General features: G+C 50.1%; 1 protein-coding gene across 4 annotated transcripts in view; it reads left to right on the top strand.

The window, feature by feature from the left end:
• LOC122217936 (core histone macro-H2A.1) overlaps window positions 1–23,451 on the top strand; it is a 79,751-nt gene that overhangs the window by 3,261 nt on the left and 53,039 nt on the right. For all 4 annotated transcript variants that reach the window (XM_042935674.1, XM_042935681.1, XM_042935657.1 and 1 more), the window contains exon 2: window positions 7,034–7,238. In XM_042935674.1, the coding sequence (XP_042791608.1) occupies window positions 7,067–7,238 (172 nt within the window). In that variant the 5' untranslated portion in view covers window positions 7,034–7,066. The remainder of the gene's footprint in view (window positions 1–7,033; window positions 7,239–23,451) is intronic.

Raw genomic sequence — 23,451 nt, 5'->3', positions numbered from 1 at the left:
CTTGTAAACTCTTTGCTGAATAACACTTGGTTCGGGTTTCTGTTTGTTCCCCACCACTAAAAACCTAACACACGAGGAAGACACGTGTGCTGGAACGAAAAGTGCCATTTAGGATTTATTTATTATCTCAATTTGTCCTTTTCTCCTTGTTTGTAATCCCTTGGTTCACTGAGGGCAGACTGTAAATTCTTTAATCCTCCGGCTCCCTTTATGATCTAGTGTTTTATGAATGGAGAGAGAGGTTTTCCCCGATTGGCTCGAGCACCAGTACAAGTCTCTGTTCTCGGCCAATCAGAACGCTGTTTCTGAACCCCAGCTCTGTGAGCGATACTTGTGTAGTAGATCCTCCTGCCTCTGGAGACCTGACAGCAGTGACACCGTTAATCATCTGGTATGATAGGAGTAAATGGAAGAGAATGCTGTAAACAGGATTAGTGTCCTGTGCTTCAGAATTAAGTGTCTCAGGTTTGCTGTCATGATTGGACTTGATGGGAAGCTGACAAATGCATGTGGACATGTGGGCATTCATCCAGCTGCAGGGAGTGGATGGTGCAGTCCTCCCTCGGCGACAGCAACTGTAAGCGCTGATCGCTCAGGTTCCCTGTCCTTGGGTGCTTGGGATGGGGGTCGTGTGACTGCCAGCTCCGCAGCAATTCTGGTCGACATTTCATTCGGTATCAATATGCACAAATTCATTGCTTAGGTAACAGAGGACTTCACAATCTCCAGCTCAGGTGGTTTTCTAAGTGCCCTGATTAAGAGTTTTCTGTGCTGTAGCCTTAGTGGAGGTCAGTCACTTACAGGTGTGAGAAAGGGAAGTATTTTCCTCCAGTCTCTTACTGGCTAGTTGCCTGGCAAGAGGAGAGGTGGCTGGAGCCACAGAATTATTAGGGAGTGGGAAGGCCTCTGTGGGGCTCCCACCTCAGCCGTCAGGGCCGTTGTGGTGTTTCCTCCCTGGGAATCTCTAAGATGGCCCCACAAGCTCCCTGAACTTCAAGGGTCTCAGCTCCCACAGGGATCGGCCAGGTATGTGTCCGTGAACGGTTTCAATGAAGGACCCTGACTGCTGTCCCACTTGCCACATTTCTGAGTCTTGTGGCCTTTGGAAATGCTGCCCTCATCTTTGTCCAGAGAACTGTAATTGCATCCAACTAATTAGTCACCATCCAGCCAGCATTTGAGGGCCTACCAGGTACCAGGCAGGGCAGTGGGTTCCTGGAGGTACACTGGGGAGCAGACTGGTACGTCCCACCAAGACAGACAAGGAAATTGGCCGTGATGATACAGTATAGCAGCTGCTAAGGTTGGGGAGGTTGGCTTCAGGATATTTATATAAATTGGATGTTGAGTAGCAATCCAGTTGGAAGAAAGGGCTGGGAACTTCATTTGCAGAGCACTTTATATAAGATTGAGAAAAGCAATTGAACATATTAAAGAATGGTGTCAGGGTGAGGAATGTCACGAGGGATTTGTAGCTGGGCTTGGGCCACACGCAGGAATGTCCACTAAGGACTCCGGGAGCCGTTCGGCCTGGTGGAGCCCTCGTTGCTGGAAATAGGGAGAGATGGGCGGGAGGTCAGTGGGGCCTTGTGCGCAAGGCTGGAGTCTGGGCATAGGGCTGGCCCAAACTAGACTGTGACTGGCGGGCACAAGGCACCGCCACAGCAGGAACAGACACAGGGCTGGAGAGAGTGCTATAGACTGAGAGGGTGTTATGTGCCGAAGTGACGAAAGTGGTTTACAGGGCAGTGTGGAGCCTGTTACGGTGCCCTGTTGGGGAAGGGTGCAACAGTGTGGTAGTAGGTAGGACAGCCCTTTGACCCTCTTTCCTCTGTGGCCCTTGTGGTAGTAGAGGGCTTGTCATTCTCATGTCCATCTTACTCGTGGGATCCTCACAGCCAGGCCTCTCGCTAGTCCTGTGCCAAGAGGACAGATCAGGTGCCCCGGTCACAGCTCAGTTGTTGAGGAGCCGGTGGTCAGAGACCTGCCCATCACTCAAGCCTAGCTTGTCTCTGGGTAAGCCTTGGGTTTCTGCAAGCAAGGTTCATGTCTACTGTGATTGATTTATAGTTGGAGGAGTTGCAGAGGTAAAGACCACAGAGATCCCTTTGGGATCAACCACAGAGTCTTCATTTCCTGGCCCGATAACAGTCAAAAAAGCAGCTACGCTCTTGTGTAGTGAGGTTGCCTGAGGCCGTGTCACTGTCTTCAAAGCACTTGGGGTCCTCCCTAGGGGTGAGGACTTCTGGTTTATTGAAGGGGGGGCTCTCCTGGATGATTAGCCCGGGAAGGAAGGACATCGCTTTGTCAGTCTGACAAGATAGTACAGCTGTTTCTTTCCTGAGCAATGTCCATGCCTTGAAGAGAAGCCGAGTGTGCAAGAGGCCACTTTTTTCTGTGACGTAGGACTGTCCATCTCTCAGAAGAGGCTGGATGCAGGGCATGGGTCAAACAGGGCCCAACAGGCTTTGGCTGGTTGCTCCCACCCTGGCTTCAGGGTCAGCTTTCAAGTTGGTTTGTTATAGGACAGAGACTGGCTGTTTTCTGAGCAAATAGCAAAAGGGCGTTTCTCAACCTCTCTTGCAATCATGTGTGGCCACATGACCAAGTTCTAGTCGATGAATCATGGTCAGTAGTGGTATGCTCCGCCTCTGGGTGTGGCCCCCGAAGGCCTCCATGTGTTAGCATCCACGACCTCTTTCCTTCTGTGGTGACATTGGGAATTGTGCATTGAAGGATGGGGGGCGGGGTCTGGGTCCCTGAATCATGTGGAGAAGCACCAACCAATCATGGAAACCTACTTTGTACTTTCCACGAGAGAGAAATAAGCTATGGGGGCTTGTTTGTTACAGCAACTGGTACTGTCCTTGCCAGTTCAAATACCCAACATTGGTTTTCGAGGAGGCGGCCTTTGTTCATTGTTGTTGTTTTTATTGACTTACCTGAGCACCCATTCAGTGAGTTCTTGGCAGGCCCCGTATATGCATGTTTTGTTCAGTTTTCCCACCAAATGTTTGAAGTCGATTCTACCTTCATCCCCACTTGACTGATGATAAAATAAGCTCAGAGGGTAACATCATATCACGTGCCCAAGGATGCATGGGTGGTAAGTGGCAGAGCCAACTTGAATGAGGTTAGTCTGACTTTGGAATTTGAGTTACGCGGCCTAGTGCTCAACAGCCACTTCTATCACGGCCGCTCTGTCCCCAACATGGGTGCCCACACCTCCATAGACCCCTGAAGAGTAGTATGGAGCTGGCACATTCACAGGTTCATCTGGAGACTGCCCAGACACAAGATGATTTTCTCCAAGATGTTTTTAAAGTCCGTACACATGACTGGATGTCATGAAGCTGCATGGCTGACTCAGACGTCTTTCCAAGCTGTGGCTGCACATTGGGGACCTAGTTAGAAGTGCAGGGAATAAAAAAGGGGTGCCTGGGTGGCTCAGTCGGTTGAGCATCCGACTCGATTTCAGCTTGGGTCACGATCCCAGGGTCGTGGGACTGAGCCCCACGTGGGCTTCGTGCTGAGCGTGGAGCCTGCGTAAGATTCTCTCTCTCCCTCTGCCCCTCTTCCCCGCTCACTTGCATGTGCACACACTCTCTAAAATAAAAAAAGTGCAGGAAGAACGCAGGGAAGGGTGAGGAGCAGGAGCTGCAGGACCGCCCCCAGGGGAGGGGTGAAGACGGGGCTGCTTTATCAGGAGCCTGACTGAAAACTAGATGTGAAGATGGTTTCCTCTCAGCATGATACCCCTTGAGGATCCATGACGTTTAAGGCCCTGCCTGGGACCCCGGGACTTAGGGATGAGCTGACCACAGTGCCTGGCATCAAGTAGCTTGCGGTTCGGCTGAGCTGGGCAGGCAGGCACACAGATACATGCCAGGATATGTTCTCTGGGAACGTGAAGCAGTGAGTGATTCCAGTCCACGGCTGGGTCCTAGGACAGGGATCTCACGAGTGCCAGTGCAGCAGATTGGCACAAGGACAGAGGGTGTCACAGGCAGGAGAGACAGCCTGTGTAAAGACATTCTGGACACTGCATCCGAGGGCAGGAAACCAGTGGTGGCCTGGAGCATCACCCCCAGGGGGAGGGGTGGCAGGAAGTGATGCTGCAGAAGTAGTTGAAGGATGCTGTTTGTGGCTGGCTCAGGGTGGTGAGGAACCAGCAAGGGAGCAGAGATCCCCTGGCATCCATGGAGAGAGACTAGTGCTGGGGAGGGTAGATGAGGAGTAGAGAGAGCTGAACCGAGGCAGGGAGGCTGAAGAGGAGGGAAGAGGCTTCGGCAATTACGAGGTGGGTTCAACAGAGCTTGGCTAATGGCTGGGTGCTGGGAAAGTGGGCAGAGAGAATGGGCCCATGTTGACTCCCGCTTAGGGGCTTCATGCACGAGGTTGTCACTGCTGGAGCTGAAAATTCCACAGGATTTGGAACAGGAAGGGATTCAAGGTGCCCATGGGATTGTCAAGTGGGTCCTAGCCACAGGCAGTCAGAACAGAGCTCTGGGGCTCTGTAGCCAGGTGTGCACTGGACTAGAGACCTGGGAGTCACCGTCCTGTCCATGTCCATGTCCACATCAAGACTCTTGGCTGGAGTGGAAGGAAGGCACCAGGAGCATCACTTTTAAAGAATGAGCATGTCTAGGGCCCATCAGGTCTCTGAATGCTAATGGCTCTTCCCTGGGGCAGGATGTTACTGATTCCCACAGAGGCAGCCCCAAACCTACCCAGACAGGTCTGCCTGGAGATAGGGCTGAAGCCTGTGCTCCAGTAAGAATGGGACTGAGCTGCATTCATCATCACTGACTGCAGGCCTCTCCTGCTGAAAGAGGGGAAATGTTCAGATCTGAAAACTCTGGGTCCAGAGGCATTGGGTTGGTCTGTGAAACACATTTGTGGTAAAGCAAATGACTGCTAGGAAACCCAGCGGCAGTTTTCCCTGCGAACACACACATGCACACGTGTACATATACCATTTCCTGCTCAGAGTGAGCATGTGCACCTGTTTGCAGGGAATGTCTCAAGATGGAGCTCATCACAGCAAGAAATGGAGCCATCTCATTGTTTCAGAGAAGCGCAGACCCTTCTGGGACTCTATTTTTAACACTCAGTGATCCATTAACACTTGGTACCCCTTGATGAGAAATACAAGGGATTATCATAGTCGTCTTTAGTGCCCCACCCCCTGCCACAACCCTCCAAACATCTATTCAGAGCTGGGGCTTGAGCCACCTTCATTCTGTCAGAGTGCCCCCAAATTCTGCTCTCTGTTGTTTTGGCCATGGCTGTCAGGCACATGACTTGAGATATTTTAGGGGTCACACTAATGTTAGGTATGAGCCACAAGCATGTTCCGAATACAGGGTTGGGCATCAGAGTGACAAGGATTCCTGACTGTCGCCTCCACTGGCATAGAGGCCTGGCCTGTTGGAGCTGGAGGCACCCACACAGCACGCAGCCTGATCTCAGTTTACCAGTAGATGGGAGACCTGCCCATTTGGTTGAATGATTGAGCATAAATGTCCTCTAAGACATGCTTGCCTCGTGCCGGAGAACAGGCTGAGAGGCCTGTTCACAGCTCCTCTCCCAGCACCCTCACTGCCTTTCATGATGATCATTTAAATGACTGTAGGGTTGTTTCCTCTTTCTCTTCCCCTCTTCCCCACCAACTCTGGGAGGACAGCGACCTCATCTGCCTTGTGTACTACCGTCTCCATTTTCCAGCATCATTCCTAAAGTGGATGCATGAATGACCGGAATGCTTTTAGCAAACATCTGAGACCTTGAGTGCTCTTAGCAAACATGCAGGCCTCAGTGGTACTGTGCTAGGGGCCCAGCCAGGGGCAGCTCTCTGAAAGCCGGGGCTGTATGCACATCACCGCCGTGGTGTGAAGTGCAAGGGAGCCCAGTGGATGGAGGGGCTGTACCCGAGCACTCAGGGTAGGGATGGCAGAGAGCAGGAAGCAAGTGTGAGGAATAGAGGAGGTCTTGGCGAAAGGGCACAGCCACTGCAGGGGAGGGCACTTGAACTATGTGTGACCCCCACCCCTGCCCTGTGTCCGAGTTTGGACCCCAGGAGGTATGGGGTGAAGCTGGATGGATGTGCCAGGCCTAGATTTCTAGGGCATCGCATGACAGGCCCAGGATCTTGATTTGACCTTAGGAACTGTGGCAGCCAGAGAAAGCTTTAACACCGGGGCCGTGGAGTACTCAGATTCGTATGCACCACCCTCAGAGGGCCAGTGGATTGGAGAGCAGGGCGAGTAGTGGGGAGATCTCTTCAGGACATATTTGCGATCATTTGGTTAGAGATGACCTGGATCCAGTCACAGTTGGGGTGGAGAGGAGAGGACCCTCCATGAGGTGTTGAAAAGGGGGCATCCTCTGGACTGCGTGGCATTTTGGATATGGATTAGGAGGAGGATCAGGGTAAGAAAAGCCCTTCTCCCTCTTCTCTAAGGACAGGCCCAGCTAGCAGACTGGGTGTGTTCTGAGGGCCTGTGATTGCAGCCTATCTGCTGAACTCCTGTGAGCTGCCATTGCCCCTCACGGGGAAAGGGTCACGAGGTAGAGATCCTGCTTCCATCAGGCGACCTAGGTGTCAGGCTTTACGTCTTTATTCCAGGGGAAGGTGACATCGTTTGCTTTTTTTCCATGAAGACTTCAGCAAATTGATCAGCCCCGGTCTCAAGTGTATGAAAATGTAATTATTAAACAAGCATATTGGACGTAGCCAAGAAATCCCATTTTCTTTTATACCACGTGGCATAAAGGCAGGGCACTTAAGAGCACTCATTGTCAGAGTAACGTTTAAATGTAAGTGGCCGATAAAATTGATGTCGTGGTATAAAATGTGAAAAGCGTAGCCAATCTCTTCTTAGGGGCCAGAGTGCGCCAACCAAGTGCACGAACTGGGCCCGGAGGACTCAGTGGCCACGAGGAGTGGCCTTTCTTGTAGGGGTCGGAGAGTGTGGGGAAGAGGGGTGAACTGCCCCCATGATCCTGACGGCTGTGCCTCTTGCCTCCACAGTGTGTTTACTGACTCACCTCCAGGGCCGCTGCCATGTCGAGCCGGGGTGGGAAGAAGAAATCCACCAAGACCTCCCGGTCTGCCAAGGCGGGAGTCATCTTCCCCGTGGGGCGGATGCTGCGGTACATCAAGAAAGGCCACCCCAAGTACAGGATTGGAGTGGGGGCACCCGTGTACATGGCTGCCGTCCTGGAGTATCTGACAGGTGAGTGTGCCCGGGTCCACCAAGGAAGGGCTCCGCTGTGCTCACAGAGTGGCTGTTCCAACACTTGCCCAGGACTGATGGGACCTGTCTGCTTCCTTTTATTTTGGAACTTTTCAAACCCACGGAAGACTCGTAAGGGTAGTACAATGAACATTTTCACCTAGGTGTCCCGGTTGTTAACATTTTGGCCCCTTTGCCTTTTCTCCCCCCCACCTTGTGTGTGTATGTGAACATGCATGTGTGCACACGTTTGTACCTTGATTTTTGGGTGTTACACAGTCCATGTGGAAATTTCCTTAATTGTCCCCAAAATGTCCTCTATAATTTTGTCTGGTTGTCTTTCCTGACCCAGGATCCATTTCAAGATCACACATTTCCTTTGGTTGTTGGGTTTCTTTCGTCCTATTGAAGCTGAAACCGTTCCCCAGTTTTCGTGACATGGACATTTTTGAAGAGTGCAGGCCAGCTGTGTTGCAGAATGTCCTTCAGCCTGGGCTGGTCTCAGGCTTGGATTTGAGTTAAACATTTTGGTAGGGGGATTGCCTAAGTGGCATTGAGGCCTTGCCTGGTATCACGCCGGGAGGCGCCTGATGTGGATTCATTCTGCCATTGGTGATTCCGTTTGGTCATTTGGTTAAGGTGGTGTCTAATGGACTTCTGTACCTCCTGAGTCACAGTCTTCACCCGGTGGCTTTGGCATCACTTGATGATCTTCCCTGAATCCGTTATAACTGTAGTGGTTATAAAAGAGTGATTTTTCTATTTCTGTCATTTCTGTTACATTTATCAGTTGGCACTCTTCAGTAAAGAACTTACTTTCCTTCTGCCCTTCCTCTCTATTTCTTGTACTCTCAGTGTTGCTTCATGGACTTCGTTGGTTTAGTGGGTAATACACTATCCTTTCATTGCTCTGTATGGTGCTCACCTTGTCCCACATTTGACCTTCAAGCTGGTTCTGCTGTGCTTTGCAGCGGCCTCTTCCATTCTTACACATCTTCTTGCCTTTTCACACAATGCGATGTTCTAGACTCATCCTGAATTTTCCCAGCACCAGTCTTGGAATCAGCTCTCTCTCTGGCGGCAGGGGGCGGGGGGGGGGGGGGGATAGAAGGGGTGGTCCTTTTCCCAGAAATAATCTTACTGGTCTTACTGGTGGCTCCATGGCAATTGTGGGAAGCCGGTTGGGCAGGGATATCACCCCCATTTTTAGTGATGACAAAACCAGCCTCAAAGCATAAGAGAACTTGCATAGGGTCGCATATAGCCACTGAGGAGTTGGGACGGGACGCAGATCCTGCTGGCCTGTTGTAATGCTTTTACCACTTACTGTTCCATACACAGTCAGGGTAGCTGGCAGGAGGGGCACCCTTGATTCTTGCAGCCAGCCCTCCTCCAGCCAGACGAGGAGACTCAGCAAGACAAGGTTTCCTCTTCCGAAGTGGTAAGAGGAAGCAGAAGAGCTGGGTTACCTCTTGCTCTCCCTGGTCTCTCATTAAGGCAAGAGTGAGGGTTCTTCCATAAAGAACATGGTCCTGAGGGATATAGTGTCTTTGTTCTTTTGAGAGCATCTAGGCAGGAAAAGACATGGGTGTATTACAGTTGGGAGGCATCTGTACTTCTGGGACATTTAACCCTTGGCTCCTCAGAGACTCTTTTATGTGGCATGCCTGGCAGCATGCGCTAGTCGTGATTCTTCTCTTCTGTAGATGAGGAAACAGAGGACCGGAGCTCGTGACGCAGGCAGGAAAACCATGTATGACGTTGGCAGTCAGGGCCAAAGTTACTAGACAGGAAGCAGAGGACATTTCTAATTCTGGCTTGGCGGTTGTATATGCTCTGTGACCTAGAGTGATTCACTTAACCTGTGTGGACCCCAGTTCCTTTACAACTCAAAATGTTGATAACAGCCCATGTCCCACCAGCTCCAGGCTGCTGTGACAGCCGCAGGTCTTTGTTTGAGCACAACGGGAAAGGTCATGTGCTGGGCATACCCAGCTAGGCCACGGTTCCTGGTGCCCGAATGCCATGATGTCCCTGTCACGGGGATGTCCACAGACACTACCGGTAGGTCAAGTACAACATCAGTTTCGTGTCTTCCGTCAAGCTTCTACCATTTAGTTTGCTGGGGGGGAGACCATTGCTCCGGCATATCTGAGGCAGTTACTATGTGTGCCACGCAGAAAATCTAGTCGTCTTTGGTTGCCTGGCTGGCTCTGGAACTGAGCACAGTGCTTATGAGTTTGAGGCCAGTGGGTCCATTCTCATGGGGCCAGAGACCCTGACTCTGTTTGCACCCACAGCATTATGCCTTTCCCGCCCCCTCTCTCGTGGGTGTGTGGGAGTGGTCACAGAGGGGTGTGGGAATGGTCAGGGCAGCCCATCACTAGGGCTAGAAAGTAGCTCAAGGCAAATCTTTACTCAGGCAGCAGCCTTGTTAACCTCTGTGTATTAAACATCATACACATTTTTAAGTTTTACCAAGTCCTCCCAGGAGAGCTACAGTTAGCTGAATCTGAACCACTTTTTGCTGCCCTCACATACTGCTGAGTCATTGGCTTGACCGTTGCCTTATGCCTGCCCCCAGCACGGTGCCTGGCCTATGTGACAGACACCTCGGGAGACATCCTGAGCCATCAGTCACTTTTGTGGTTACTTGAGTCCTGTTCCCTGATGGGAGAGTAGCTGAGCTCTGGGGTCCTATCCAGTGAAAACGCTGCTCTGTTCTGCCCCTCAGAACAGTGCTGCATGCCCACACTGACTGACCAGCCCTAAGCTCCCTGGGCTGGGATGTGGGAGCATGCGGGTATTTGGAAGTTCTGAGTGTCTGCCCACTCACAGCTTTGGTTTTGATCCATGAGTGAGAAGGGAAGGTGGGACAAGCCCGCTTTCTGTCCCACTCTTTGATTTTATTTCCCCGAAGACACTTTCTGGTTTGTTCCACACACTTACTGAGCACCTGCTATGTACCAGTCACCATGCTAGGCCCTGTTTGAGAACACAGGAATGACTGGGGCCTGTTCTGTGGGGCTCATGGTCTAGTCTGGGAGAAAGAACCAACCACACCAGATGGTTACTGCCTGTGATAGATTCCACAGAGAGCGTAAATAGGCCAAAGTGGGGCCGGGGTAACTGGGGGCCTGGAGATGAACTGGCTTGGGAAGGCTTCTCTGAGGAGATCTCAGCTGAGACTTGGAGAAAGCTGTGCGGCCAGCCGGCCCTGTGAGAGCTGGGAGAGGCGCAGTGCCACTCACTCACCTGTACTCCGTGTGCCTGCCAGGTGCCAGGCTCATCCCAGACCTTGGGGAAGACAGGGAAAGAGCGGGAAGCCTGAGCAGCAGCCGTCGAACAGCTCAGGGCCTAGACAAGGCTGCGGCGCAGACATCATGCTCTAATACCAGGCATGTGAAGCGAGCACCACTCACTCAGCAGGTCCTCACCGAACATGCATCTGGCCCAGGGATCGAATCCAGAGCAAGACCTTTCCTCACCCCTCAGAGCTGTCTGTCCAAGTCCGGCCCAGGCAAGAAAAAGGCAGTGATGCTGCAGAACTGTACGTGCTGCTGGTAGGTGTCAGGCCAGAGGATGCTTGTTAACCCGGTAACCAAAGCTTCCCTGCCTGTCCAGTCGTCACCTGAAGAGCCTTGTGGAAGGATTATGTTCTCTGCTAGACCCAGACTCTTACAGGTGGTGCACACAGTTGCAGGCACGGTGATGGCGGAGTGCCCCATGGTACCCTTGGACATGGCTGGGCTAGGCCTCCTGCCTTCAGCAGGCCTCAGTGGAGAGATGAGGGGTCTGAGAGGGCTTGCTAAGAGGACTGCTGAGCTACAGGGCCCTGGTGGGACTAGGTGGCTGTGGAGCAGGGAGCTGACGTCTCCTTGGTGGCCGGCCCTGGGGACCATGTGGGACGCCACAGTGTTCAGTAGACATCAGGAAGAGGCAGTGGAACTGGATGGATAAGATGTGGACCCAGGTGCCAGAGCCGCCCTTTCATTTCTGTGGCCTCAGACAAGTCGCTCACATTTCTGAGCTGTGGTTTGGTTATCTGTACAATGGTGTTGTGGGGAGTGTCTCCCAGAGTTCTAGAAGCTGCAGTGAGAGGATGCAGGGGAAGTGCTCTTCCCACGCCCTCACGGTGTAAGTGCCCAAATCTCACGTTAGCATTTGAGAGAGGAGGAAGTCCCTGGTACTCCTGCTCTGGCTGCTGAGGTGACTTTCCTTAGGGCTGGTGATGGGGGCTGTCGCCGCCCGCTCATGCGTGTTATCCTTCAACTCGCCAGAAGCCACCGGGCCTCACCAGACGCCCGCAGAATGCCCTGGCAGCTTCAGGCCCTACTCTCCCTGCTCTGTTTCAAGTGGCACTTGACTCCTCCTCCTGAAGCCTGTACTGGCCTCACCACCAACATGTCCTGTTACCGAACTCTTCTGTCTGATGTTGGAGGCCACTTCTGACTGAGCATCTGGCACATGCATGGAAATCTTCTTGGAAGATTTCTTAGTTAGCCAGGAGCTGAGCATGCCAGAACTGAGGCCAGACCACCGTTAAGAGAGCCTGAACCAGGGTGCCTTGGGTTGAGCCAAGTCATGATCTTGCAGCCCGTGAATTTGAACCCTGCGTTATGCTCTGTGCTGACAGCTCAGGGCCTGGAGCCTGCTTCAGGTTCTCTGTCTCCCTCTGTCTCTGCCCCTCCTCTGCTTATTCTCTCTCTCTCTCTCCCTCTCTCTCTCTCTCTCTCTCTTTCTCCCAAAAATGAATACATGTTTAAAAAAAAAGTGTCTGAACCACCAGCAGCCCTTCAGACAGGGGACCATCAGAGCCCAGTGACACCCCACCACCACCCTCCCACCCCCGCCATGCAGAGCGTGTTTTCAGTGGTGAGGGACCACATAGGTTCTCCTTCGTACAGTCTGCTCCCGGCCGGGGTAGATGTGGGAGGAGGTTGTAGCTTTGTATCTTGCTCTGAAAAGTGAAGCAGGCCTCTCTTTGTCCTCTTGGGTCCAGAGCCCAATCATCTGCTGTACTTAAAAGGAAAAAGGCAACACTTGGAACCAGCTTGGTCGTGGCAACCAGATAGGTCCTTCCCCAAATCCAGCTTCCCTGCTGGACTCTTTCTGGAGTTCTCCCCAAGCAGTGTGACACTGTCCACTTGTCTTCTCAGTGTGGAGGACTATCTGGGCCTCCCTCCATTCTCCACCAGGGGAGTATAGCAGCCTGTATTGCTCTTGGGGCTCTGTGAGGATTGACACTGCATCTAAAGTGTTTAGCCAGCTTTCTTAGTAACCACTCAATACATAGTAGATGGAAGTAAGTGTTACTGCATGGAAACTGAGGCAGTCAGGGCAGCCCCAGTCCAGTCATTGTCTTTGCCCCCATGGTACTGTGGTACTTCTCCCTTAAATGACATGTAAGGCAAAAGAGAACCTGACTTTAATCAGTTCAGAAGCTTCTGGAATCTATCCTCTGTGCCCAGCATAGCACTACTGGAAGGCATAGGAGATGTGAAATGAGAAATATATGGCGTGGCTTTTGTCCCAGTGACCTTTCCATTGATGATGGGGATCCCCAAGCCCAGACACCAATAAGGGAATAGGGCAAACGGGGTGAGGGGGATAAGTTAAAGGTACTTGAGTCCCACAGTTGGGGGTGGAGGGTGGTGGGAAATCAACAGTGTGTGGTAGAGCAAAGAGCAAGCACCCTTATGATTTGATGGTCTTGAGTCATGGGTCAAGGTCCTGTGGGTCAGCATTGCTCAAACAGCGCTCAGCAGAACCTACATATCTGGTGAAATTCGAGAGGTATTCCACCAAAAAAACACAGCCGTATGACTGAGGTCAGAAGATGGCTAGATTCACATCCTCTCTTTTGAGGTGGATTTATGAATAACCTCGACAGTTTTCTCAGTAAAGGAATTTGTTTTAGTTTGGGAACCAGCAAGAAATAGCTTTCTTTATGGCAAGACTCTTTAGAGCCTTTAACATGTTGGTGTCACTGTGAATCCCCATGGGAAGGAGCTGTGCTACGTAGTGGTTCCCAAACTTTTATCACAAAAGTCTTTAAGGAACACCTTTAAACACCTTGCACAGTACAGTGTAGGGAACACTGGTGTGGCTTTAGCCCATGACAGATGGCACTATGAGGAAGGCTCAGTGAGGAAACAAAATCGAAAGCTGTCATGAAGAACCAGCTTTGGTTTGTTGTGGCATTGAGGCAGGAAGCTTGGCTGATACATAAGGAGACCTTGGGTCTTCCTCTTCCATACAGGGCCCAACCCATAGAAGGTGCCTGAACATTTGCTAGGTGAGGTGGTATCTTGGGAAGCCCTTAGCACTTACTTTGCTAAGCTGAGTTGCTCAGATATTGACTCGGAGATGGCCTATCATACCCCAGGCTCTGTGCCAGACACTGAGGTCCAAGACAAAAGTCTCTGCCCAAGGAACTTACTTCCTGGAAGGGAAGTGCCTTTGGAGCCATTTTATCCAACCCTTGAGCAAAGAACAGGCCCGGTTCCTGTTCATCAAATCCAAAAAGATGTGCGATGACATCTTTTCCTTTTTTGGGGGGTGGGGGGCAGAAACCCTGTCACATGGCCTGAGCACAAACCTTACTCTACCAACTTCCCTCCTAGTACTTAAGCTTGTTTGCAGAAATTCAGTGCACTCCCAGAGGGTTTCTCTGAGAAAGATGTCAAGCCCTGGCAGCCAGCTCTCAAGACTGAATGCTGACACCTTGTGATAGGTATAGACTCTCCCAAGGTGGCTATGGGAGCAGCCTGCTGGTATGGGTCCCTAAATTGTGGTCCATTTAAAAACCCAGCACCAGGGGCGCCTGTGTGGCTCAGTCGGGTTAAGCGTCCGACTTCGGCTCAGGTCATGATCTCACGGTCTGGGAGTTCGAGCCCCGCGTCGGGCTCTGTGCTGACGGCTCAGAGCCTGGAGCCTTCTTCAGATTCTGTGTCTCCCTCTCTCTCTGACCCTCCCCCATTCATGCTCTGTCTCTCTCTGTCTCAAAAATAAATAAACACTAAAAAAAAATTTTTTTTAATAAAATAAAAAAATAAATAAAAACCCAGCACCATAGGACTGCATTTCCACCTCTCACAAGGTAAGGCTATAGCTAGAATTTTTTTTTTCCTGTCTTCTTTGGATCTAAACTACAAAATGATGATCTCTGGAGTTTTATATTTCTTTTTTTTTAAATTTTTTTTTTTTTTTCCCAACGTTTTTTATTTATTTTTGGGACAGAGAGAGACAGAGCATGAACGGGGGAGGGGCAGAGAGAGAGGGAGACACAGAATCGGAAACAGGCTCCAGGCTCCGAGCCATCAGCCCAGAGCCTGACGCGGGGCTCGAACTCACGGGCCGCGAGATCGTGACCTGGCTGAAGTCGGACGCTTAACCGACTGCGCCACCCAGGCGCCCCTGGAGTTTTATATTTCTAAACCCCACTCCTGCCATTTTCCCAAGCCCTGCCCCTCTCAGTGCCCATGTTTCAGCCTTGGTCTTCCCTCTCCTGTCTCTTGTTGCGGACCAGAGCCTCCCTGTCTTCTAATCAGTACCTGGAATCTTCTCCCCATAGATGCTCCAGTCAGAAGCTGCCGTGATGAAGTTTACAGGGCCAGCTCCTGACCTGGGGAACAAGCAGGGTCCCCTGGGTGACCTTATGGCCACTTTGCAGACTAGATGAGTCTCAGCCCTTGTGCCTGACCACATCCTACAATAAAACCCTAAGGGAAAGGGGTGACTCTTGCGAATATACCTTGCTGTCTGGTTTGGCTGACGAAATGATCATCCTTATCCCAAGTTTCAGCTTGCTTCATTTCTGATCTGTAACTGGGTCAGATGCTGCGTATCTCTCCTGTGTTAGGGGCTGGGTTGCACTCCGTCCCCGCCCTGTCTCCTCTCAGTGCAGGAGGGGGAACCCTCCCTTTCAGCAGCCCGTCCTGTTACACCTATCGGACTTGGTGCTTCTGGCCTAGGAAAGAAAGGATCTGACAAGCTTGGCAGATTGAGGTAGGCAGAGGCTGCCCTTGGCTCCATCACTTACCTGGCCTCTTTACCACTTTCCTATCCAGGACACCCGAGTGTGTCCTGTTACTCCTGCAGCTAAAAATAGGGCAGGAACAAGAGGACAGTCAGGCTGGCTCCTTGATACTCTGAGGCCCCCCCAAATTTCTCCTGAGTCTCTTGCTTGTCTGCCTGACCGCTCCTACCTTGGACTAACACTTCAGGCCAGGACCCAGCTAACTCCTGCTGGCACCTTCTTGGGCATCCATGCTGCCCTCAGGCTCTCACCACCCCACAGTGCTCATTCTTCTGCAAAGCCCTTTGCCAGTTTTATTCTCCTGAACACACACACACACACACACACACACACACACACACGCACACACACGAAAGGGAAGAGATTTAATGAGCCAGAGGGCTGCAACTAGAATGAAGCTGGAAACACTGGAGTTGAGACTAGTGCACTGGACACCCATTGTGTGCAGACCATAGTTAAATTCATATTCCCATTTTGGGTGATATGAGCAGTTTGTGTTTAAAAATGTAAGAATATAGGGGCACCTGGGTGGCCCAGTCAGTTAAGCATCCGACTTCCATTGAGGTCATGATCTCGCAGTTCGTGGGTTCAAGCCCCGCGTCGGGCTCTGTGCTGACAGCTCGGAGCCTGGAGCCTACTTTGGATTCTGTGTCTCCCTTTCTCTCTGCCCCTCCCCCAATTGCACTCTGTCTCTCTCTTTTTCAAAAATAAATAAACATTACAAAACACATATTTTTTAAATGTAAGAAGCTAAAGCTCATCCATAATGCCATTGCCCAGAGATAGCTGCTGGGCCTGAATGCCTCTTGTGTGTATGCACACACGCATGAAAGGAAGTTAGATTTTAGCTTCAATATTTGTTTGTATTAATATCTGCGATTAACGATTTCCACTGATAGCCCATCACAGAAAATCATCATTATACATAATCTTGCAGAGCCAATCATGAGTTAATTTAGGAGGTGCTCCCACCTATGCTGCACTGTTAGTTCTCCCTCACCCTCCCAGGGGAGTAGATGATTCCATGGTGGGTAGACATCCGAGGAGTGCTTGGGAAAGCAGTTTATCACAAGGTGCCTTTGACATTTTCTTCGTCGTGAGCTGTCGGCCTGCTCGCCTGTTAGCAGATCCAGGGTGGGCAGGCCTCAGGGCTTGAGGAGAGAGCCTGGAAACCGCCACAGGGTGCAATGCCTGGAGCTTCGCTACCCCAGGCAAGATGTGGAGGTAGAAGCCCGGCTTGACAGCACCCTTCTCCCACAAGCACGTGAATCTGCCATGGAGCTCAAACACTGAGTTTCTATCCAGTCCACCACCCAGTCCTTCCAAAGGGTCCATAAGGTGGTCCATGAGAGTGTAAGTGTGACTGGGGCCCACTTCATGAAACAATGGCCCTGCTACCCTCCCATCTCGGGGCTAGGGGCTGGACTGTGTCACTGGGATCAGAAAGGAACGGCCTCATTGCTTTCTTTTCTCCCAGGGTGTGGCTGGTCTTCTTACTCTCTTAGCAGTGTCTTTCACAGAGCTGAAGTGTGTGATTTTAATGAAGTCTGGCATCTTAATTCTTTTTTCATCTATTATGCCTTTGGTGTTGTCTCTAAAAAGTCCTTGCCAACCCAAGGTCATGCAGATTTTCTCCTATGTTATCTTCCAGGAGTTTTATAGTGTTTTATGTTTAGGGCTGTGATCCATTTTGAGTTAATTTTTGCAAGGGGTATAAGGTCTGTGTCTAGATTCACTTCTTGGGACGTGGATTTACAGCGCTAGCGCCATTTGTTGACAACCTCTCTGTTTTCTCCAAGATAAGCTGCATTGCCTGGGAATGCTCGGTGGTCAAGGAATCTCACTGTTGCCTCATGATTTCCCTGGGAACGGTGACATCCCACTTTCATTTCTGCCATTGGGGTCTGCAAATGCATCGACAAGTTCCCTATCAAGGGCTGGGTTTTTGCTGGGGCCAGTGGAAAAGCACACAGCAAGACAAAACCTGTTTTTGGATTCAGGCAAGGAAAAAGGTGTGCCCAACACTAAGTGTGCCTCTTTCCTCTCAGACCTGCCATCTGGGATCACTTAATTGTGACTGAGGTACATCCTTTAGGATTTCATTTCATGAGGTCTTTTAGTGATAAGCTTTCTCAGGCTGTTTTTGAACACGCTTCTGTCACATCCATAAAGTCGTTAGCTGTTACTTCTTTAGTGTCTCTATTCTGGGATCTTTCTCCTTATAAAACACAAATCAAATATATGTTAGTGTTTCATTTTTCCATATCTGTTCATCTCATTCTTATTTTTCATTTCTGTCTTGCAGGTCTTATTTGTGGATAATTATTTCTGATTTATCTTCTGGAACTGTCTCCCAGTTTAATAATTCTCTCTTCAGCTGTGTCTTATCTGCTATTTAATTCAGTCACTGAATTTTCAATATCAGCTTTGAAACTTTTATTTCTAGAAGTCCTGTCTGGTTTTCTTTTGAATCGGCTTGGTTGTTCTTTATAATTTCTTATTTTCTCTTCATTTTCAAAGTTTTCTCTAAAAATTATTTCTCTAACTAAAGTTATTGTGTATTTATTTGAATAGCTCATTTTTTCAATTTCATCAAGGAAAATGACAAATATGACTATATATCTAAAGCATATAATGTGATGATTTGATATCCATACATATTGTGGAATGATTGTCAAGTTTATCTGAATAATCCTAATAGTGGAAGTCTTCATAAATCTATTTCTGCCAGATTTTGTTGTTCATAAAGTCTACCTCTCTTCAAGGTTACAAAGGAATTCCCCCTGTGCTTTTGGTTGGTATTTTTATGTTTTAATTTTTTACATTTTTACTTTGATCCATTTATCCTGATACATAGTGTGAGATAAGGATCGACTTAATTTTATTTCAGATGGTTACCCAGTTTTCTTAACACAATTAATTGAGTATCTCATCTTTTCCCTGGTAATCTGAGATGCTACCTTTACCATACGTGAAATTTCTAGATATATTTAGGGTTATTTCTGGGCTTTATTTTCTGTTTCATTGGTCTGTCTAGTTACATACTTTATGTTTCTCATATCTGGTAGGTCTTTTATTGTCTTTGATTGTTTTCTTTACTAAGTGATGTTTACCAATGGTAAAATTTCCATGTTCCCCTGGACATACGGTGAGACATTCATTTCCCTTCCTGCTCTTTTTCCTACCCAGTTCTCTTCCCAGGAGACAGTATTATTAGTTATATGTATGTTATCTATCTTTCTAAAGATATTTTTCTTCTCTGTTTTCATTTCAAAATCTAAAATATGAAATGCCAAGAAATAATCAATCAGGATAATGGGTACATGTGATATGCACAGACTGACACTGATATTTGAGCCAGAATCTTGGCTGGGAGAATCTGAGGATTGTTGATCTCCCCAGTACCCCCCAGGCCCCTGAGCCAACCCTGAGACCTCACTTGAGACTGTGAGGTGAGGCCTGCCTGGATCTTGGACCATCAGGGGGCTGGGATGACTTTCCTCTTGGATGACTACTTTATAGTTCAGTTCATACTGCCTGCCATGGATCCTGAGTGTTGGCTCTAATACATGAAACTAGGCCAGTGCCTTAGAGAATGTCCCTGTACTTCTATCCTTAATCACGGTCTCAGTGGTGCACGTGCTTAGTGTACTTGTTTAGTGATCCATTCTTAATGACCTATTGGTGAAGGAGTTACCAAGCTCTAACCAGGTGCAAGGTACCAGGCTGGGTGCTGAAAGTTAAAAGAATCCGTGTTCATTTCAGAAGATTTGTACTGAGTGTCTGTGATGGGTCAGACATATCGGAGGTCGTATTTGTGACCCCGGGGCTGGAACTGTGCCTTCCCCACCCCTCCCCCATCACTGTGTGCTCAGCTGCCAGCATGAGGGCTTACATTCTGCAGCCGCTTAGTAAATAGTTTTTTACTGAAGGTAAGAAGACCAGCTACAGGGATGAATTTCAGGAGGAGGGAATGTCGGTAAGGTCACAGGCTGCCAGGAAATTGATGAGATGGGAGCTGAACTAGACCCCTGGATTTTTAAATGTGGCATAATTAGGGTTATGCTAATGACACAAGGGCATGGGGGCCAGACTGAGCTGAGCAACAGCAAGTGTCAGGCAGCTGTTGGTGGCAAATGGGAAGGCGTGGGAAGTTTATCAAGAGCTGATCTCTCACTTCTGACACAAAAGCCACTGAGGATGTCTGTACCTTGAAAAGCGGAGGAAGTGAGGAGCCACTCCACTGACTTAAATAGCAGCATCCCAGGAGCCTTGCTAGGAGTACCCCAGGGTCTCTCTGTGGATGACCACCAAGAATGGAGAAGGAAGTGATAAGAATTCTACAAATATCTTCTCTCTTGATATCTTCCCGTTAAAATATCAGCAACTAATAAAACATATTTATAGTCCTCTTGCTTTCTTTCCCTGCCTGAGGGCCTCTATGTCTAGTCAACCTAGAATAAAATATGGTGAAAGTGAAAAGCCACTCCTCAGAGCTATAAATACGTTGTAGCAAGAAGACAGACCCAAAGGGTATTCAGGACAGTGCACCTCCCTCCATCTCCCTGTCTCTCCCGTCCCCCCTACCCCACCCCCCAGCTGCCTCCAGTTCCAGCTGCCAAGAGGATAACAGGGACTCTCCTTGCATTTGCCAGGCTGCTCAGCCTGCCTGCAGCTCTGACCCTGGCTCCCACCTTCCTTTCCTTTATGTCTTCCCTCCTTCATTTTATGTCCCACCTTCCTTTTTAGGCAAGTGCCTTCTGTGTGGTAGCCAGAAGAGCGTGTTCCCTGGTACTTCAGAGTCCTGTGACGGCGCCTGATGCTGAGGTGTCCTCTCACGGGATTACTGTCATGCCCGCGTACACAGGGAGACATTTGTAGAGTGGCCTTTACAGAAGACATTTATAAATGTCGTCCTCATTACAAGGAGGCTCTTGCTCTGCCAGAGCCCACATTTCTTGCCTGCAGGACTGTGGGAGCCATGTGGGAATCCAGGGCCTCTGTAAAAGGCTAATCGTAGGCTTCCCTTGCCATGTCTGTCCTGATGGATGCTCCTTGTGGTAACTGGTAACCAAGGTAGTCTTTGGTTAACATTTATCTGCTGCTTCTGTAAATCTGGCTATTGGCTGCCGAAAGTCAGTATCAGAAAATGAGGGCTTTTACCTGGAGGAACATTGGTTTCCTTGCCCTCTGGCCTCCTCCCCAGGCCCTGGCAGGTCCCCATTCCAGATTGAGAGTGGCTTGTAGTAATGTTAGTTTTGGGGGCATGGAGGCTGGTGCTTTCAGTGCTAGGCAAAGGCAGAGCGATTAAGGAATGAAACATCTGCCTTACAGTGAGCACTTGCTATGTGCCAGGCACTGGCTAAGTGCTTCACATTTGGTAGTTCACAGAATCCTTCTAAGCCTATTCTGCTTAGAAGGAAATTGGGGCTTAGAGTGTAAGTAACCTCTGCGAGGCCACTCAGCATAGTGACCCGTCTCTAGAAGAGCGTCTCCTGTAGGTTCTCTTCAGGAGCTCAGACCTTAGCAGTTACCAGGAAAGCATGGGGGTCTCAGGGTCCCTCAGTATACTGTGCATCTCCGTTGTCTCCAGTGGACGTCACAGGAGGATGGTATGCACCCAGTCCTCCAAGGCTGGCCTGGTCCTGGGTGGAGCCACAGCCTGGTGAAGGAGGCAGACAAGGCCTCCCAAGAGGGGCAGGCCCTTAGCAGTTGCAGGGTCCTGTGGCCTGGAGTGGGCAGAGGGGACAGGGGTCCTGCAGGGTGGGGGGCCTGGAGGGGCGAGGAGTCACCGACAGGAAGGAGATGGGTTTGAACACAAGAAGGACCGTGGCCGTTGGCATGACCTGTGCTGGGCTATAGAGAAGGGGCGGTCAGGTCACTGTCGGAGGTGCTGGCTGTAGCAGCTGCAGGACAAGTAGGGTGCTGGGGGAAAGAGGAGCGAAAGAGCCCTAGGAGAGAGGAAGTCAGTGCCCTCATACTGCTCTAAAGAGAGTCGGTGATGCAAAGAACCTAAAAAGTCCAAATGCTCATAACTCTTGTGAGAAGCAGGATTGAGCAGGCTGGGACAGCTATCAGGGCCTGGGGGGCGCCTGTGACGCAGAGTTGCGAAAGCTGGGGGTGCGGTGGGGAGGGGGGGCGGTGCACATACCATAGTTACCTCTGTTCATTTACGCTGCGTTTTCATTTCATTTCTGACATTTTGAAAAGATAAACTGTGCATAAGGGAAACAGCACCAAATAGGGTAGAGCAAAATGCCCTCCCCCGATGGAGTTCCACTGAGAGTAGGCATGTCTGCACCACAGGTCCCTGAACGCGCATGCGCGCCTAAGGGCTGAGGACAGACATCGCCTCCGCTCCCCGCACGAGGGCATCCCGCCCCACGCGCACTTCTTGTTCTCCTCCTTAAACGTCCCTCTGTCAGGGAAGTGTCACCACGTCAGGGCTGTTGCAGTGAGTTTCCTCTTTACGTTACCCCCTTCAAATCTTTTCATTTCAGCAGACATCTGATTGTTCGCCCCTTCCCGAGATGAATTAAGAACAAATGGCTGTGAGTTTCCATATCAAAACAAACACACATATTAACCGCTTCCTTGAAGATTAACTTGGCGTCCTTGAAAGGGAGTGAGTGGGAGGGTAGAGGGCCTGGCCCAGCTGTCAGCCAGGGGTGGGGAGAGTTAGAGCAGGCTTTCCTGGGCCCGCCCCCGGCACCTCATCCTTCCACCTACCTTCCTGGGCCTTGACTTGTGCTGTCTCAGCAAACGGTTTTGGTTCTGCCCCTGCTGTGGCGCACTCTGTGGGGGTCAGACAACAGCCCCAGACCCCATCCCTAGGCAGAGACTGCCTGTGGGGCCGCCCTGGGTGCTGCATTCTATCAAAGTAAGTCTGGCAGCCCCAAGGTTAATCAGGTTCAAGTGCGTTTTTCAAACATATGTAAACTGTTAAGTGTAACAGCAAAGAGTAAACTATCGGGCAAGGAAACACCAGGTTTTCTATATTGCTTTTCTCCTCCTCCTCCTTCCAACTCTCATGCACGTGCATCTATCCGTTTAGCTAGGCCGTTAGTGTGATAGGAGGAAACTGAGGAATAGGAAGTTTAGTTTTCTTCTCCTGGAAATCCAGCCTGCTACACTTTTTAAAAGATGAAGTGTGTGGTTGTAGCCCCAATAACTGTAGTTTACATTTATCCACCGCTCTAACCATGGAACTTGGTAACTCGTTAATCCTCACCAGCCCTGGAGTGACCTAATTTTCATCCCCTTTCTATAGAGAGGGAAAGCCTGCCTTGGGTGTGCGTTGGCCATTCACAGCAAGGTGTGGGAGCTGGGATTCATACCCAGGCTGTCTGACAGCAGACCCTAGCTCTAGCACGCTGCCCTTTGTGGCTCTTGCACTCCGTTCAAGACAGACCGAGGAGGTAAGCTTATACAGAAGTGCTGGAGACTTGGGGGAAGATACAGGAAGATGTTCCAAAAAGGAAAGGTACTCAGGCACTGGGCTGGGTTGCAGGGTTAGAGGAAGGTCATGTTTGTCAAGATTGAGATCTCCTTTTTCTTAATCTGTATCATGTAGAATGACCTACTTTTTACTTGGAAGTCTAAGAACCAGCTTACTTTAGAAACTCCCAAATTAAGCTGTATTTCTGTCTTACTGGGAGACGTGGGGAAGGTGGGAGACTAGACCAAATGCTCATGGGTTTTTAGGAGGGGTCTGTAACGTGGGCTTAACAGCAAGGGACAGTATGTGTCAGACTTGGAACATCTGCAGAAAAGCAGCAGAATGGCTCATTGTTACAAAATACCTTGCATCTTGCACAGAAAATGCTACCTTCTGTTACTGCTGTCAGTTTTATTTTCTCTGTGGAATCCCCAGTTCCTTTGAGGCCCCGGGACAGGCAGACTGGAGAGCTTTGCTGTGGCCTGTAAGTGAGGCCCTGGAGCTCTGGGTTGACAGCTTAGCAGGCTTCAGACTCTGCCGCTCATCTCCTGAAAAGGTGAGGTGCAGGCCGGTGGATTCTGGGCCCCCAGGCGAATTGGAGGAACTCGTGGTGCAGTCGGGATGCAGGAAACTCTTAGCATTTCCTCTCCAATTGGAGTTGATTGGGTTAAAGCTTTCCAGAATGGTGTAAAACAGTTCTGAACTCCGTGAACTGCTGAGGGAGGCCCGATGAA

The sequence above is a fragment of the Panthera leo genome, chromosome A1 (genome assembly GCF_018350215.1).
Source record: "Panthera leo isolate Ple1 chromosome A1, P.leo_Ple1_pat1.1, whole genome shotgun sequence".
NCBI classification, from domain to species: Eukaryota; Metazoa; Chordata; class Mammalia; order Carnivora; family Felidae; genus Panthera; species Panthera leo.
The sequence above is the reverse complement of the archived record's forward strand: the minus strand, read 5'-3'. Positions and strand labels throughout refer to the sequence as shown.